This window comes from Engystomops pustulosus, chromosome 8 (assembly GCF_040894005.1).
Source record: "Engystomops pustulosus chromosome 8, aEngPut4.maternal, whole genome shotgun sequence".
NCBI lineage: Eukaryota > Metazoa > Chordata > Amphibia > Anura > Leptodactylidae > Engystomops > Engystomops pustulosus.
The window spans coordinates 92,351,742-92,368,730 of NC_092418.1; the positions used below are offsets into that span (position 1 = coordinate 92,351,742).

Sequence of the window (16,989 nt, forward strand, 5' to 3'; positions counted from 1 at the left end):
CAAGTGTCGGCGAGGATGGAGTGACGTCGGAGCACAGGAGCAGGCAGGAGGCATGGGGTGCCGGGACCCCGCAGGCCGCGGGACGGGGACAAGCAGGCATCGGGCACCGGGACCCCGCGACTCCGCAGGCAGAGGGACGGGGACAAGCAGGCATCAGGACCCCGCGACTCTGCAGGCAGCAGGGCGGGGACAAGCAGGCTTCGGGACCCCGCGACTCTGCAGGCAGCAGGGCGGGCCAAGCAGACGTCGGCGCGCTGGGACTCCGCAGGCAGTGAGCCAGTGCTGCACAGACGTCGGCGCGAAAGAGCAGGCAGCAGGACGACGGGGCCGAGAGGTCAACAGAGCGTATGGTTGATGAGACTGGGGAGATGGTACGCGTGCCAGCAGAGAGTGCTCTGCGTGCCCTCTCTGGCACGCGTGCCATAGGTTCGCCACCGCCATAGGTTATTAAAACCCGTCAACAGCTATAAATGAAATTTTATGGTGACAGGTTAATTTTAACCCTTATCCACTGATTACAATCTGATCAGTGGGGGTCTCACTGCTGGGACTCCCACTGATCAGATTATATTGAAAAATAGGGTTGAACAATCAAACTTTAAGCCAGACTGGCAGCGATAGGAAGTTTTATGTCATACACCTGGATTTTTCACTGCAACTATGTGACAGTGTATAATGTGCAATATCTTTTATTAAAACTTAATAATAATAATAATAATTATAATATTGAAATAAATATACTAGTATGATAGAGGTATCTGATACCATAAGAACAATCATTGTGCAGTCCACATGCTGCAAACCTCCAACGCAGATGCAATAGTAGCAGCACAAGTATGAAATGTGCTCATCTCAAGTTTAATGCTGAATATCCTAAAGTTCACAGCGTAGGTATATGTAAAAATACTAAGTACTGAATAAAACCTGATATTCTCTGTTGTTTTACTTCCCTGAATGCCCATGTATCAGCAAATATTGTGTATTGTGCCTGAGTATTTCTCTCTACACACAGCAGAAGTTTTGCTCCAGTGTTCACATCTGTTTGCTTTGTATGGATGTCATTTAACCATTAAATGGCGAAAAAAAAAATTCAGCAACTTTGTAATTCCCATTGTATTTAAAATCCTTGCAGCTTCCAAGATCTCTGCTTGCTGTTTGAAAATGGCTGGGCAATGGCTGAGCGAAAGTGAACAGATATCTACCTGTGCCATGTTAAAGAAAATGTTAACACTGTGAATGACAGCAAGCGGATTTCTTGAAAATATAATACAAACTGCAAGATAGATATATTGCTTTTTCTCATACAGTCAGTGAAGGGGAATTACCATCTTGGACTGTCTCTGCCTCCCATTGAAATGAATGGGAAGCAGATTTTGAGAATAATTGTAGTGATTCCCTTTTCAATGAATATTTTTTAGAAGGGCCATACACACGAACAGGCAAAAATATTAATCTAGGTTGAGCTGAGCAACATGGCACCCATTAGATGCACGGCCCCCAGATTATATAAGGCCAGTTAGTGTATTGGACCAGTGCCAGAGGAATAAGAATTGGGGACCAGAATAATCCCATGGGCCTGAGTTGACCTTGTAGACTTCACATTGAATAATTCACAACATCATGTATCTATACATTATATACACAGACACATCCATGGGAACGCATAGGGCTGGGAAGATTTCCCACTAGCTCCCATTTGTCAGATTCAGGATTGTACTTCTCTATGCTCTGCAGGTAGGTGCCTTTAGACCAGGAGTAGCCTCCGGTGATATATATGAACCCATTCATGACAATGGCGCCACACTCCATCCTGCGCTCCATAGTTGGTGCCAGCTCTAACCATTGGTTGCTGTCCAGGTCATAGCAGTCTGTGGTTGTAGTCTGTCCTCCCACCAAGTAAAGCTTATTCTGTAGTGCAATGGAACAAAGTCCGTACTCTGGAAGAGAGACATGATAAACTGAGACATAGGTAATGTACTATCAGGAAATACATATTTATTTAAAGATGGCTTCACATCTGGTTTTCAGGACATATTTAGTGTATATGCCAAGAAAGTTCTCATCGTTCATGCTAAACATGCCCATAGACTTTACTAGCAGAGGGACACGTGCTCTGCCTCTGTGTGCTCAGTATACAAAGCATCCAGAAGAAAAGACCAAATGGAAACTGCTTTTATCCATGCTGCTTCCTGCTGGAATGTAATGTATAAGCTCAGCAGAAGGAATTGTATGGCATCCATTCCTGGCCTTCACTGAACGTACACTCTGGGAGGACCCCAGTGAACATCTATATAAGGACATTGACATCACTGGGGAAAAACCCTGAACATCAGCGGCAGCCAATCACAGGCTGCTGCTGATGTTCACCCCTCGTGCCCCTTTAAGGAGCAAGGTTTGATCATTTGCGTCATGAAATCTACAGTGGAAGTGATTGGAAAAAATTGCATTCACGCTTTTACTATATACTTTATCTACAATGAAAATCACATATTTTCCTCACTGATATTTTTACTATGGAGCGTATATGTAAATTGCTATGACATATAGCTACTCTAGCAGTCTTACCTGGATGTGGACACACTGATAAGATACTCCATTCATTGACATCAGAGTGAAAGCTCTGGATTTTATCGTAGGTGCAGCTTCCTCTGTATCCGTAGTGTCCTCCGCTGACATAGATGACATCACGCAGCACACAGGCGGTTGCGTTCCCAACACCTATTGGAAGATTTATTCAACATACATCTAGTATAGTTTCGTAATACCTAAACAGTCAGAAATCCCATTCCCATATTTTTCCTCATGAAGAGAAGATTTAGGCCTCATGTACAAGAACGTGTGCATTTTCCAGGCCACAAGAAACGGGCTGAGTGCCTTTGCTTGTGGCCAGTCCAACATTGCGGTAGTTGAGTGCTGTTCATACCTTTGGAGGTTATGAATGAACACAGATGTACGCTATATGACCAAAAATATACAATTTTATTAATGATACAAGAAGAATAAAAACCATTAAAAAGTGTGCAAAGCACACAAGTATAACAGGCAAAGCAACCCAGCATATGATAGTGCTGGTTGCTCTGCACACCACCAGCTCCCCCTACCTGCAGAGAACCCCTTCCTCTGCACAAATGTAAGGCAATGTATGAAAATGCATAAATTGGAAAACCTTGCTAGGTCCCAGAACCAAAGTACGGTTTGACTGAGTGTTCAATTGTATAAAGTCTAGGGAAAAACCCAAAATGCTAGAAAAAGGTATGGTGGGCGCAAGCTGGGGAGAAGACCCCACGCGTATCGCTAGTCACCTAGCTTCCTCAGGGGTGCTGAACTAGCAGTGCAGTCTCCGTTTTATGGGGGAGCGATCCCATGATGCCAAATGGGCCCAGATCACGTGACTTCCGGCGGAAGTGACGCGCGCAGCGAGTGCAAAAAACTGTCTCGCAGATATTATGTCTAAGTGGAGGTAAGTATGTGCGCATGCGCCACATGGCGCAATTGCCGACCATGCAACTTAAGGGGTTAACCTTTATCATTAGTCACTTGTAACCTGTATTAGTTGGGTATACTATATATGCACACTGCACTTTATTTATCACACAATTTTATACACACTTGGTCACAAAGTTCCTTTTTGTACACACATCCTTTTGGCCATTTTACCGTATTTTCATATATTTTTCATCGGCTGTCCGTTCTACTACTATGCCAATATGCCGGCGCGCTCAATATCACGGGCAATAGCACGATTTTTTCAATCGCGCCGTGTGGCGCATGCGCACATACTTACCTCCACTTAGACATAATATCTGCGAGACAGTTTTTTGCACTCGCTGCGCGCGTCACTTCCGCCGGTAGTCACGTGATCTGGGCCCATTTGGCATCATGGGATCGCTCCCCCATAAAACGGAGACTGCACTGCTAGTTCAGCACCCCTGTGGAAGCTAGGTGACTAGCGATACGCGTGGGGTCTTCTCCCCAGCTTTTTCCTTTCCCCTACCGCATTCCACCATAGGACGTGGTCATTCCAACAGGTAAAACCGAGCGTGGACCCTGGGCTTGCGCCCACCATACCTTTTTCTAGCATTTTGGGTTTTTCCCTAGTCTTTATACAATTGAACACTCAGTCAAACCGTACTTTGGTTCTGGGACCTAACAAGGTTTTCCAATTTATGCATTTTCATACATTGCCTTACATTTGTGCAGAGGAAGGGGTTCTCTGCAGGTAGGGGGAGCTGGTGGTGTGCAGAGCAACCAGCACTATCATATGCTGGGTTGCTTTGCCTGTTATACTTGTGTGCTTTGCACACTTTTTAATGGTTTTTATTGTTGTTTGTTCTTGCTGTGCTCTTCTTGTATCATTAATAAAATTGTATATTTTTGGTCATATAGCGTACATCTGTGTTCATTCATAATTTTAGTAGTTTTTGGTACAGCTTTGGCCGTCATTGTATGCTTCTTACTTTACATTACTCCAGTGGTGCCGATCCCATTCTCCAATTCTACATACCTTTGGAGGTGTCTGCACCCTTCGCAAAGACGGGCAAGAGTAGGAGCTGTCTTTTGTGGTGCTGGTAGATACCACATGCACTGCACCATCAACGTGCACAAAGGAAGGAAATGGGGCCATAAGTGCGGCTAGCTCACAGTCAAAACCCACGTTTTTGGTCATGAGACCTAATGGAGATTTTTGTTGGAGTCGTCACAGGGATTCACACAGGGGGTACACAAAGTATGTTATCCACTGCAGGTCTACCACTTGCAAACCTGCTGTGATGTATAGTAGAAGCTTAGCGGATGAAGAAACCCAACCGAAAGTTAACTTGTTCAAGAGGTTTTCCTAGCAAGTAAGCATTTGAAGCAATAGATCTTAAGGGAAACCTACCAACAGAAATTTACCCATTAAGGTAGATCTGATAGAAGGTATCCAGTAATATCCAAACCCCTAAACCATCCTTCCCTAACCCTATAACACTTTGTAACCTAACCTACAGTTTATCTAACCGGTATGCAAATATTCCAGAGAGGCTACTGGGGCATGGATAGGCCTATCCAGGGAGTGCGATTGTAGGCTACTCCAATGCCCACTAATTGCTGCAATCCCTAAAGCAGCCAAGTTGAATCTGGTGCTCCACCGGCTTCTGGTGCTCTGCGCATGCGCAGTGGCTTCAGCAGCAGTACCAGGCTCGCATATAGTCACTCCCACAAGACTACTGGGGCGTGGAGTAGCTTTTGCCCCTGCCCCCCGGAGAGGAGGAGCTGCCTCAAAAAGTCACCCCAAGAACTTCTCGCTGGCTGCAGCTTTCGTAGATAACGTGGAGTTGAACTTGTAGAATGCAAGTTTTGGGGTGTGTTTGCCCTATGAGAAGATTTGATTAGCTGAAGATTTGGTTTAGATCCAAATGAATTGATCAGAACCAATGTTGCTGCAATTGTTGTGGAAATGAGTATATAGCACATAATCATATATAATTAGTCCACTAAAACAGTTTTTTCTTTTTTGTATTATCTGGTTTTTGTAAATTTTTGACAATTTGTTCTTAAAACCCTAATGCTAACCATCACCGTGATGAAAAGACTTGTAGAAATGAAATGAAATAAGAGAAATGTTTATAAAACAATCTGTATTTTAAAGGAATAGAGGAAGTTACAAACCAATTTCCAGGACAATTGGAACAGTATTGGTTCGATTTGTTGCCAGAAAATCGATAGATTTGCACTGAATATACCAATCAACGCATCAAGTTGCTCATCTCTAAACAGGTGTAAATTATAACTACCATAATCCACATACCTTTTATCATGTTGGCAATAGGAAACCAAGCCTTTTTCAGTGGATCATAAAATTCAGCTTCTTGGGCAGGAGCTCCTTTCCTGTAACCTCCTAAAGCATAAACGCAGCCCCCCAGAGTGACGGAGCAGTGATAGTACCTTGCGTGGAGCATAGGACATCCCTCAGTCCATTCATCCGTCTCTGTGTTGTAGATCCAGACGGTGTCCAGAGCTTCTATGTTATCTGTCCTATAGCCACCAGTGATGAAGATGTGAGGTCCTATACTGGTCGTACTGTAGCTCTCTCTGGTGTGATCGGGCATGTCTGCTCCCTGAATCCAGTTGTTGCTTTCAGGATCCCAGATGTGCACTTCAGATAAGGGGTGCCAGTAGTAGCCCCCAACTACAAACATGTTGGCTGTTGATCTCTTGGGCACTTCTTGTGATTTGGTCCGTAAAGTATAGCAAAGTAAAGACTGTATCTTATTTTCATTAAGTAAGTGCTTCTTGTGCAACTCCAAAGAGTTCCTGAGATAATTTTCATCTACATCAACATTAATACATTTCAATAATTCATAAATATGTTCAAGACGATTCCTGACATCATGTCCAACCCACCTAATGAGAGGTTGCAGAAGAGCGTCCACCGTCCAAACATTGAGGTTCTTCTGAGAGAAGACATACAGCAGCTTCTCAAGACTGATATCCACAAACTCATCCTGAGTCCAAACTTCTTGGAACCTAGAAACAATAATTCTTCTCGATTCCTTTTCCAAAGCTGGACACACATGGAATTCGGCAAAAGAATGCATTCCCAAACAGTTGTCAACATCCAGATGTCTCACCAGGAACTGCTCACATGCCTCCTTGACTGATACAAAGTGGAGCTGGTCAGCAGCTTGCAGAAGACATTGGACGTTCTTGGTTGTAATCTTGATCTGTGCGGTGTACGTATAGTTCAGTAGCGCTTCGAGGATGGAGTGATCAATACCAGACAACTTGATCTGATTGTTGGACTTTTCCTTCATATCAGCAGTGAACATCACCTTGAAGTAATGGCTACATGCTGCCAAAGCAGCCTTGTGGCACTGGAAGATCTTGCCGGAGGAGCTCATCAAGGTGACATCAGTGAATAGACCTTCTTTATAAAATGTCCTGAATGCATCGAGAAAGTCTACATGGTGCGTGGGGTCATTGTATAAGAGACAGTAATCTTCCAGCTCCTTTTGTGACATGGCTGTAAGATAATAAGACCAATATTAGAATAAAAGCAATAGCAATACTCACAAAACCGGATGCTTTTTGACACCCAATACCTAGATACATTTGTGAAAGTCATGGAAAGATGAGCCATTGTGTGTGGCTGTATACATTACAGGGTTACACAGTAGCGATGCACTTCTCTAGGTACATATGATACAATATATTCTGGATACATTACCGCAGGTCACTTGATCACCACAATCGGATTCAACCTCATGGGTTTTCTCTAATACATTTTAACTAGTCTAGCTGTAATCAGTAGAAAACATTAGTCAACCGCATCTTCTATTTACCCAACTATATCCCAGCTTCCCAAAATAATCCCCCCCCCCCTCCTGCAGATTACTGCACGTCATGATATCCACAACCACAATGAATTGCTATTGTGTGGGAAGCCTCAGCCTTCTGTCCAGGCTTCTGCGGTTATGTTATGGTAAATAACAGATAGGACTGCAAACCTATAACCATCAATGCCTCCTCTTATCCACTACAGGGATTAGCTGCGAGCTGTCAGCCTTAGGATAAAGTCACCTCCCACATGCACTAACACTATGGCACAGAGCCACCGGCAACACAAGCATGCAAATCTAAGCTACAATATATCCGCTCTCTGACTTCCCATCCTCAGAGCCTATGTGTCAAGTGATACCCAAACAATGCGCTCTGCAGAGATGGCAAGTGTGCTCTTTATGGGCACATGCCACTGTAAAATCCTATCCAATCCTGTGCATTTAAGGGTAACCCTTTGTCTTATTGTCTCCCCTGCTATGGCAATGGATTCAGCTGTGATTACCCATCCAGATAAGTGTGGGCTGATGTATCTGCTATGCATACCATGTCATTGTCACCTCACATGCATGCCTTTGTTTACCTGCAGTGCTCTGCGCGTGGGCTGCGAAGTGTTAATGTCTTTTCAGCTGCTTGGCTCTTACAGTGTTTCCCAGGCTGATGCCATTGGATACAGCGCCTCCTTGTTGACCATCTTTGGCATGAGCTGCACACAGGGATTTGGAATTGTAGAGAGTTGCTTTGGAAAGGGGAGGGAATGTCACATCCTATTTTGGTATCCCAGCTGCTCCCCATCCCCTGCGATAATACACAGTATCCTTCTTCCCATCCTCCTGAGTCCTCCCAGAGGTCACTAGGACTCTATTACACAACATATGATGATATATTGGTTTTTGTTATCCTATCCGATCAATGTCATATCATAGTCCTGGTGCATGTAAAATATACATATACAGTATATTATTTACTAATATATATATATATATATATATATATATATATATATATATATATATATATATATATATAGTTATTATGATAAAATGTATTACTAGTAATTAATAAAATTATATCTATATGTGTATGTATATACATAATTTTGTGTTATTATTTACTAATAATACATTTTATCATAATAAAATTATATATATATATCCACAATTATATATATATAATTTTATTATGATAAAATGTATTATTAGTAAATAATAATACAAAATTATGTATATACATACATAATTACATACATACATACATAAATACATACATAATTATGTATATACATACACATATAGATATGTATAAAATGTATAATGTATAATAATACATTTTATCATAATAAAATTATATATATATATATATATAATTTTATTATGATAAAATGTATTATTAGGAAATAAAGAGATGCAGATAAATTGATTTGTGTATCTATATTTGTATGTGTATGTATATAATTTTTTTAGGGGCTGTCCAGTTTAAACACACGTTGCTCTGCGTATTATCTCTGTACCGTGACATCACTGTGTATTATCCCTATAATGTACTGTGACATCACTGTGTATTATCCCTATAATGTACTGTGACATCACTATGTGTATTATCCCTGTGCTGTGACATTACTGTGTGTAGTATCTCTGTACTGTGTCGTCACTGTGTCTTTAATTCCTGGATTATGACATCACTTTGTGCATTATCTTTATTATTTTTATGGTTATTTAGTCAAATTCAACTACACATAGTTATCTATAGCTTCTCCTTCTCCTTGATCCAGAGCGCCTGTACAATGTCCGGCGCTCCCCGCTATTAATTATACACACCTTTTGTGTGACGTGTGTCTCCTAACGTGGAAGAGGGAGGTATCTATTGTGCAGGTTTTGTGAATTCACACATTTCGCGTGACGTCACCTCCCTCTGCAGCATGTGAGAGGGAGGTGACGTCACACGAGATGTGTGAATAATTAACAGTCCGGCGCGCCAGATGCGATGTAGCTTCGATAATTGACATACAGGGACACATTTACTTACCCGGTCCTGTCGCGATCCCCAATCCGGACGATCCAACGAAGATGAAGTCCAGTGTGATTCACCAACATCGTGTGCCCGATATCCTGCATGTGTCGCTTCCCAGATTAGGTCCACCGGAGTTCGCCTTCTTCTTCCCGATGTATGTGAGTGCATGGCTGGCGACACAATTTGCGATGTTAAAATCCCCCGCACGGTGCAAATCCGTTGGATCGGCCGAAGGCCCGCCAGCCCCGATTTGTGTCGCATGAAAGCCAGCATCGATGTGCCAAAATCCGATTGTGTGCGTCAAAAAAACCCTTCTAAATGTGCCGCAACACAGAAATCGTTGGGAAACCCGACGAAAATGCGGTCCGCGGACCATTAGTAAATGAGCCCCACAGTTTTTTGGTTTAAGGATCAATATAACTAGCCATTTATATCCTTGCTATATCTATATGCAGGAGTCCAGTGTCATAATATAAGAGCACACAGAGTCATAAATATTGTAACACAACATGTTTATTAATCCACATCATATTTCACTGAATATTTCTTTCATAGTCAAATATAAATATAATTCCTAATATATTTAGTAAGATTTAGTTATTACAGATACAGTAATTCTGTATGTCCAGGGAGTCACTAGCTCATATCAGTTGTATTACCAATTTATAGCAAGAACATTCTAGGTAATAGTGCTAGCATAAAATACAATGGTAACAAATACAAAATATTCGAAAATATATAAGGGGGAGATTTATCACAAGTTTCTGAGAGCAGACTGGCTCCAGTTGTTCATTGCAACCGATCACAGCTCAGCTATTATTTTATATACAGCTGTGGGAAAATGAAAGCTGAGCTCTGATTAGTTGTCAACTAAAACAGTTCTGCTCTCAGACACTTCTGCATCTCTATTTTTATCCCCACACTAAGCAATATAAACACTATTACTGCAGGAATACAATACAGGCAGTCCCCTACTTAAGAACACCCGACTTACAGACGACCCATAGTTACAGACGGACCAATCTGCCCGCTGTGACCTCTGGTGACCTCTCTGGATGTTACTATAGTCCCAGAATGCAATGATCAGCTGTAAGGTGTCTGTAATGAAGCTTTATTGATAATCCTTGGTCCCATTACAGCAAAAAATTTTGAAACTCCAATTGTCACTGAGGCAAAAAAATTTTTTGATCTGAATCTACAATTATAAAATATACAGTTTCGACTTACATACAAATTCAACTTAAGAAAAAACCTGTGGAACCTATCTTGTCGTTAACCCGGGGACTGCCTGTATAAGCACAGTACACATTTTTTTGGTGACCTGAGTATTGTGGTTTAGATCATAGGTAACAACCAGACATTTCAAAAAATCATTCATGTGCCACTGGGAACAGCAACTTTTTGATTGAAAGATCACAACTTAAAGGGGTTGTCCCAAGAGCTGTTCCCAGCCATTTTCAACACTCCATTACATTTGAATATAGAACCAAGATGCTGCAGGACCACCCATTAGTGAGGACAGGACTCTCGTTGCCAGAATTGCTAGGGGTCCCGTCCTCATAATCAGCTTGTCGTCCCCAAAACTTGTGTATAAAAAGTTTGGTATTGGTATCACCATGTTTGGTATTTGGTATTGGTATCACCTTAGACACGTGAGTCATCTACAAAATATGTGATAAATATCGTATACACGCACGTCCAACACCAGTCTCTAGGACTTCCACTACAACTACAGTAGAAGTGAGTTGGATTTATCATACATTTACACAGTGGATTTTTCTACTGTAACTTTCACAGCATAAAGCGGCATCAAAGGGTGAAAGCTGCAGCTAAGGGTTATGGCACACGTGGCGTTTTGAACACGTTTTTTGGCCCGTTTTCAAGCAGTCCGTTGAAAAAAGCATGCGTTTTTGACAGGTTTTACCAATTATCTTAATTTAAACTAGTAAAAACACATGCGTTTTTTGACGGACTGCTTAAAAACGGGCCAAAAAAGCGCCACGTGTGCCATCTCCCTCAATCCGCATATAACACTGTCAGCCTCCTCTATTCACATATTCATTCTCCCATGAGATGTTCTCTTGCATACCCAGCCCTAGTTCATGGACCTTGGTTACTTGCTTTGTCCTGAAGCGTTGATGCTAGAGGAGAGCCTCCTATGCGATTACTTACAGTATCAGATTCCCATTCACTAGATGGAAACAAAGAACGTCTATTGAGCCTTTACAGTTTCATTCACCAGAGGCTAAGACAGTGGGGCAGATTTACTTACCCGGTCCATTCGCAATCCAGCGGCACGTTCTCTGCGCTGGATTCGGGTCCGGCCGGGATTTATTAAGGTAGTTCCTCCGACGTCCACCAGGTGGCGCTGCTGCGCTGAAGTTCCCTGGAACGCACTGGAATACACCGAGCCGGACTGTGTGAAGGTAAGTGCAAGCTCCGCGACAGATTTTTTATTTTTTTTAAATGCGGCGGTTTCTCCAAATCCGTCGGGTTTTCGTTCGGCCACGCCCCCCGATTTCCGCCGCGTGCATGCCAGCGCCGATGCGCCATAATCCAATCGCTTGCACCAAAATCCCGGGGCAATTCAGGGAGAATCGCCGCAAATCAGAAATATTCGGGTAACAAGTCGGGAAAACGCGAATCGGGCCCTTAGTAAATGACCCCCAGTATGTTCTTAGGTTCATACATTGACCTTAAAGGGGTTCTCCATGACTTGGCAGTCCTACTGATCAGCTGTTTGATTTGCATAGGGACTACACCATGTTCTGAACTGCATCTATTACCATACACTGGGGCACATTTACTTACCCGGTCCCTCAGAGTTCCCAAAAGTGCATTGTCCGTCCGGAATGCACTCTGCCACGATTCACTTAGATCGTGCGCCCGATATCCTGGATGTGTCGTTTCCCCGCTCAGGTCCGCTGGAGTTCACCATCTTCCTCCCGGTGCATGTAATTTTGAAGTTAAATTCCATGGTTTGTTTGAATCCGTCGGATCGTCTGATAGCCCGCCCCCCAATGTCTGTCGCATGAAAGCTTGCAATTGCGCCAAAATACGATCGCATGCCCCAAAAACCTCTTTTAAATCCCTGTCCCAGCGGCGCAAAATGGAAATCGCCGGGATGTCTGACGAAAGTGTGGTTCGTGGGGCCCTTAGTAAATGAGCCCCACTGTCCACTGCAGTGGCTGTTAGGTCCAGGTTAGATGTTAGGTTCAGGTGTTCAACACTCAATGATCTGATGTTGATGATGTATAATGAGACTTTTATTCCTGCAGTCCAAACTATTTATTCTCAGCTCAGACTCCACTGTGTTTCCATGGTTAAAATAGAGGGCCCGACAAGGGATAAGTTACAAGAGATTTACAAAAATATTAATCCAAAACAACAGCCTGGATGTCTAGACTGGCTGTGTAGTCTGTACCTCCCCCATTTCAGAAGTCTGGATGTGCATTCTAGACCTCCCCCATTCTAACAGTCTGTCTTTGTAGTCTGGACCTCCCCCTATAAAAGCCACCTGGCTTTATAATCTGGACCTCCCCCATTGCAGCAGTGTGGCTATGTAGTCTGGACCTCTCTCATCATAGCATTCTGTCTGTTTAGTCCGAAACTCCCCGTATAACAGAAATCTATGTAGTCTGGATCATGCCCTATAACCGCAGTCTGGCTGTGTATTGTAGACCCCTATCCTCCTATCGGTTAACAGCAGTATGATTTTGTAGTTTGGAGCACGCCCTATGACAGTGGTGGCGAACCGGTGGCACTCAGAGCCCTTTCTGTGGGCACTCAGGCCATCAGTGCAGGACAGAGTTCACCAAACAGGACCAAATCCACCAAATCTTCCTGCAGTCCCAGGCAACTTAAGAGATGCTGCTCTCAGAGCTATTTTAAAGCAACACTTCATTGATTGTTTGGAAGTGTGGGAAAAGTGAGAAGGTGTTGACAGAACTGCATTAGGTCATCCTGCTAGGCCAACCATTTTTCCTGTACAGATAGACCATGGAGAGACCACGGCCCTCTTTCTTTCCACTGTATTAGTGGCATTAGGGGCTGATACAATTGAAAGATGTGGAACATGTTCTAATAAGTTACTGCTTAAAATGCCACGTTGGCACTTCACGCTAAATCAGTGGATTTTGGTTGTAGTTTGGGCACTCAGTCTCTAAAAGGTTCACCATCACTGCCCTATTACATCTATATGGCTGTGTAGTGTAGAACTCCTGTAAGGTCCATGTCATGGGTATCCTCAGCAGAGGAGGGTACGGAGTAGCCACAATTGTTCTTTAATTATACATATCATTAGCAACAATTACCATTAGGCTATTATGGTCTACAAAAATAGAATAGACCATTGACCTGGGACTGTATCTGTAGCTTACTCCCATTGCTTCATATGACTTTGTATTTACTCTCTGTTGTCTTATGTTGTGTGTATACCTGTATGTCTCCCTGATTTGTAAAGCGCAGTGGAATATGATGGCTCTATAGAAAGATAATTATTATTCCCAGTTGCAGTATGGACCTGACCCCACATCCCATCACTGCTGGCTATGATGTTATTAGTTCAGGTATATACCCAGGGCTCAGCTTTAGCACAAAAACTTTATACAGGATCCTTTCAGGTTCACCTACACATAAAATAGAGGAATGTTTTTCTTGGCAAAGTTCTTATTTCAGGCTCAGGTTATTTGTACTTAAATTATAGTCAAATCCATGTGTTCAGAAGCCTTGTGGATATGCAAACAATGATGAAAATGAATAAGATAAATTAAATAATTAAACTTATCAATTGGAAAGGAAATCAATAAACAAATCGTGAATGTCTGTGGCAGGGCCTGGATACTACAATGAGGAATGTCTGGATCGGCCTTGGAACAATGGGGCATATTTACTTACCCGGTCCTGTCGCGATCCCCGATCCGGACGGTCCGGCAAAGATGAAGTTCAGCGCGATTCACGTAGCTCGTGCGCCCGAGATCCTGCATGTGTCGCTTCCCTGCTGACGTCCGCCGTAGTTCACCTTCTTCTTCCCAATGCTTGTAAGTGCGTGTCTTGCACACAATTTGAATTTTAAATCCCGCGCTTAGTCCGAATCCGTCGGGTTGTGCGACGGCCCGTCCCCCGATTTGCGTTGCATGAAAGTTGGCACAATTGCGCCAAAATCCAATCACGTGCGACAAAAACCCCTATTGCAGCGCAACACGGAAATCGTTGGGAAACCCGACGAAAATGCGGTCTGCGGACCCTTGGTAAATGAGCCCCAATGTGTTAAACCATCCCTGCTAAAAGTTGATTAACTTTGTAAGTACATTTTATTACAGCCTGAGTTATACTGCAGAGCTTCAATCAATATTCTGCTGGTAAAGTCACAGTTTACACACAGAACATTTCGTATAGAATACATTATGGTCCAGAGCCTAGCTGTCTACAGCCACAAGACTAACAACTAACTAAAGACATACAGTACAAATTCTTAAAAATCGCTTAATCTTTAAGGAACTCTAACATCATAGCGATGCACGGCGTACGGCTGTGGACACGGGGAAATATAGGACATGGCCTATCTTTTTCCTGTGTACAGTGGTACAGTGCCACAAGTGTGTGGCACCGTATTGCTCCGTGTGGCCTTTGCCATCTATGGGGGACACATGCATTAAATGCGACATGTGACTGCACCCTCAATAAAGGAGTGGTCCTGCAGGTGGGGACCACAGACCACTTCTCAGTACCAATGCTTTCGGGCTGATGTTTTGGTCAATTTTGATTGTTGGTGGTGCTTTCACACTTGTGGTATTATGAGAAGGACACAAGTGGCTCAGGTAGTGCAGCTGATCCAGGATGGCACATCAATGCAAGCTGTGGCTAGAAGATTTTAGGTGTCTCACAGCCTAACACCGTCTTGGACGCTTTGCATTAGCTAGAGAACACCAAGATTAGCTTATACGCCCCCCCACACACACGGTCCTGTGCTCTTCACAGATGAAAGCAGGTTCACACTGAGCACATGTGAGAGCCTGGAGACGCCGTGGAGAGCAATCTGCTGCCTGCGACATCCTTCAGCATGACCGGTTTGGCACTGGTCCTTAAAGAGGACCTGTCATCCCCCCACCAAATATGTCCCCCATAATCCTCCCCCAGCCCTATTCTAGCAATGACATTTTTTTTTTATATTTAGGTTGGCAAGTTAGTTTTAATTGATCCCACCTCTTAACAAATAAGAGGTCGGAACCTCGTATCCTGTCCCCTGGCAGTCGTCCGTATTCATTAGGGGGCCGGCCGACACACCCCTCCACGCCCCTGTCAGCAGGGACCTGTAAGAATAGCCAGCAGCAGCGCATATATTGTGCAATTGAATGTTACATATATATTCGGCCGGCGCTGTGAATAAGCCCCTCTGCAGCTGTATCGCAGAGAGCCGGCAGCGATTGCGAAATATATGAGCTGCTGCCGGCTATTCTTACATGTCCCGATGACCCTCCACGCATGTGTTTCGGCTGGCCCCCTAATGAATACGGACGACTGCCAGGGGACAGGATACGAGGATCCGACCTCTTATTTGGTAAGAGGTTGGATCGATTAAAACCAACTTGCCAACATAAATTATTCTTAAAAATGTCATTGCTAAAATAGGGCTGGGGGAGGATTATGGGGGACATATTTGGTGGGGGTCTTTTGGGGTGGGAGGGGGGGGGGGTGAAAGGTCCTCTTTAACTACAATGCAACTCACCAATACAATTGTTTTTCTCAGATTAGTGGACGATTTTACCTTTGAAGTCTTCAGAATTGAGATTTCACCTCTTGACTTAACTCAGGATAAAATAAGCATTTCTACGTATATAAGAAGGAACTGGACTTTTTGTGAATGTTCTATATTCAAACAACAGACGATGAATGATGTCCATGACTGATGTTACCCAAACAAAATTTAGGATTATATCTGCCACAAATGGATTTCCCAGTTTTTCGTAGGGCACAATGGATTTATTGCAAAGAAGGCGTAATCATCCCCCAAAACATCATAAACTACTGAGATTCATAATCTGATAAAACCTTCAATAATCTCAGAATGAAATCCACCTTACAGTACACGTACGCTATAAAGTCATGCGAAAGAGAATAAGTTAGAACAGTGCTTATGTCTTCTTCAGGTTAGGTTATACCAATGTCCTTCACACTTTGTCTTATCATGAATGGGTGGGGAAGGATATGAGTACATGGGTTGTGAGTTCAGTAACATGAATGTCCTTAAAGGAATTGTCCAATCACAACAAGTTAACCTGTTACCAAAGGAAAAGGGGATAACTTGCTGATCAGTGGGTTCACAAGAGTCACACCCCAAAAGAATGGAGTAGCCGGTCACACATGCACGCAGCGTCTATGGAACTGACGCTGATAGCATTGTACAGCTCTCGGCTATCTCAGTTTGCGCCATAGAGGTGACTAGAGCAGCATGGTGGATATGCAACGGGCTGCTCTGTTCATTTGGGGTACAACAGACTCCTATTCTTGTAATCCATGGGAGTCCCACCACTGAGACCAGCAAATAAGCCCCTATGATCCTTGTTTGTCTGAGAAATCTTAATGATATCATGTGTAATACAAAGGATGTAATAACTGAAGACACTAGTAGAGAACCAAATATCACACACCTGCACAATCCAA

At 43.3% G+C, this 16,989-nt stretch overlaps 1 protein-coding gene across 3 annotated transcripts; it reads right to left on the minus strand.

Moving 5' to 3' along the window:
- Positions 1-494: 494 nt before the first annotated feature.
- KLHL23 (kelch like family member 23) lies at positions 495-8,100 on the minus strand. Of its 3 annotated transcripts, none has more exons than XM_072121773.1 (4): positions 7,901-8,100; positions 5,789-7,003; positions 2,566-2,718; positions 495-1,937 (listed from the first exon to the last, which is right to left on the minus strand). In XM_072121773.1, exons 2-4 carry the CDS (start codon positions 6,999-7,001, stop codon positions 1,627-1,629), a joined length of 1,677 nt encoding a protein of 558 aa, XP_071977874.1. In that variant the 5' UTR covers positions 7,002-7,003; positions 7,901-8,100; the 3' UTR covers positions 495-1,626. The 3 variants fall into 3 exon arrangements, with proteins under 3 accessions (XP_071977874.1, XP_071977873.1, XP_071977875.1); XM_072121772.1 differs by lacking the exon at positions 7,901-8,100 and adding an exon at positions 7,488-7,794; XM_072121774.1 differs by lacking the exon at positions 7,901-8,100 and adding an exon at positions 7,208-7,468.
- Between the last annotated feature and the right edge of the window lie 8,889 nt (positions 8,101-16,989).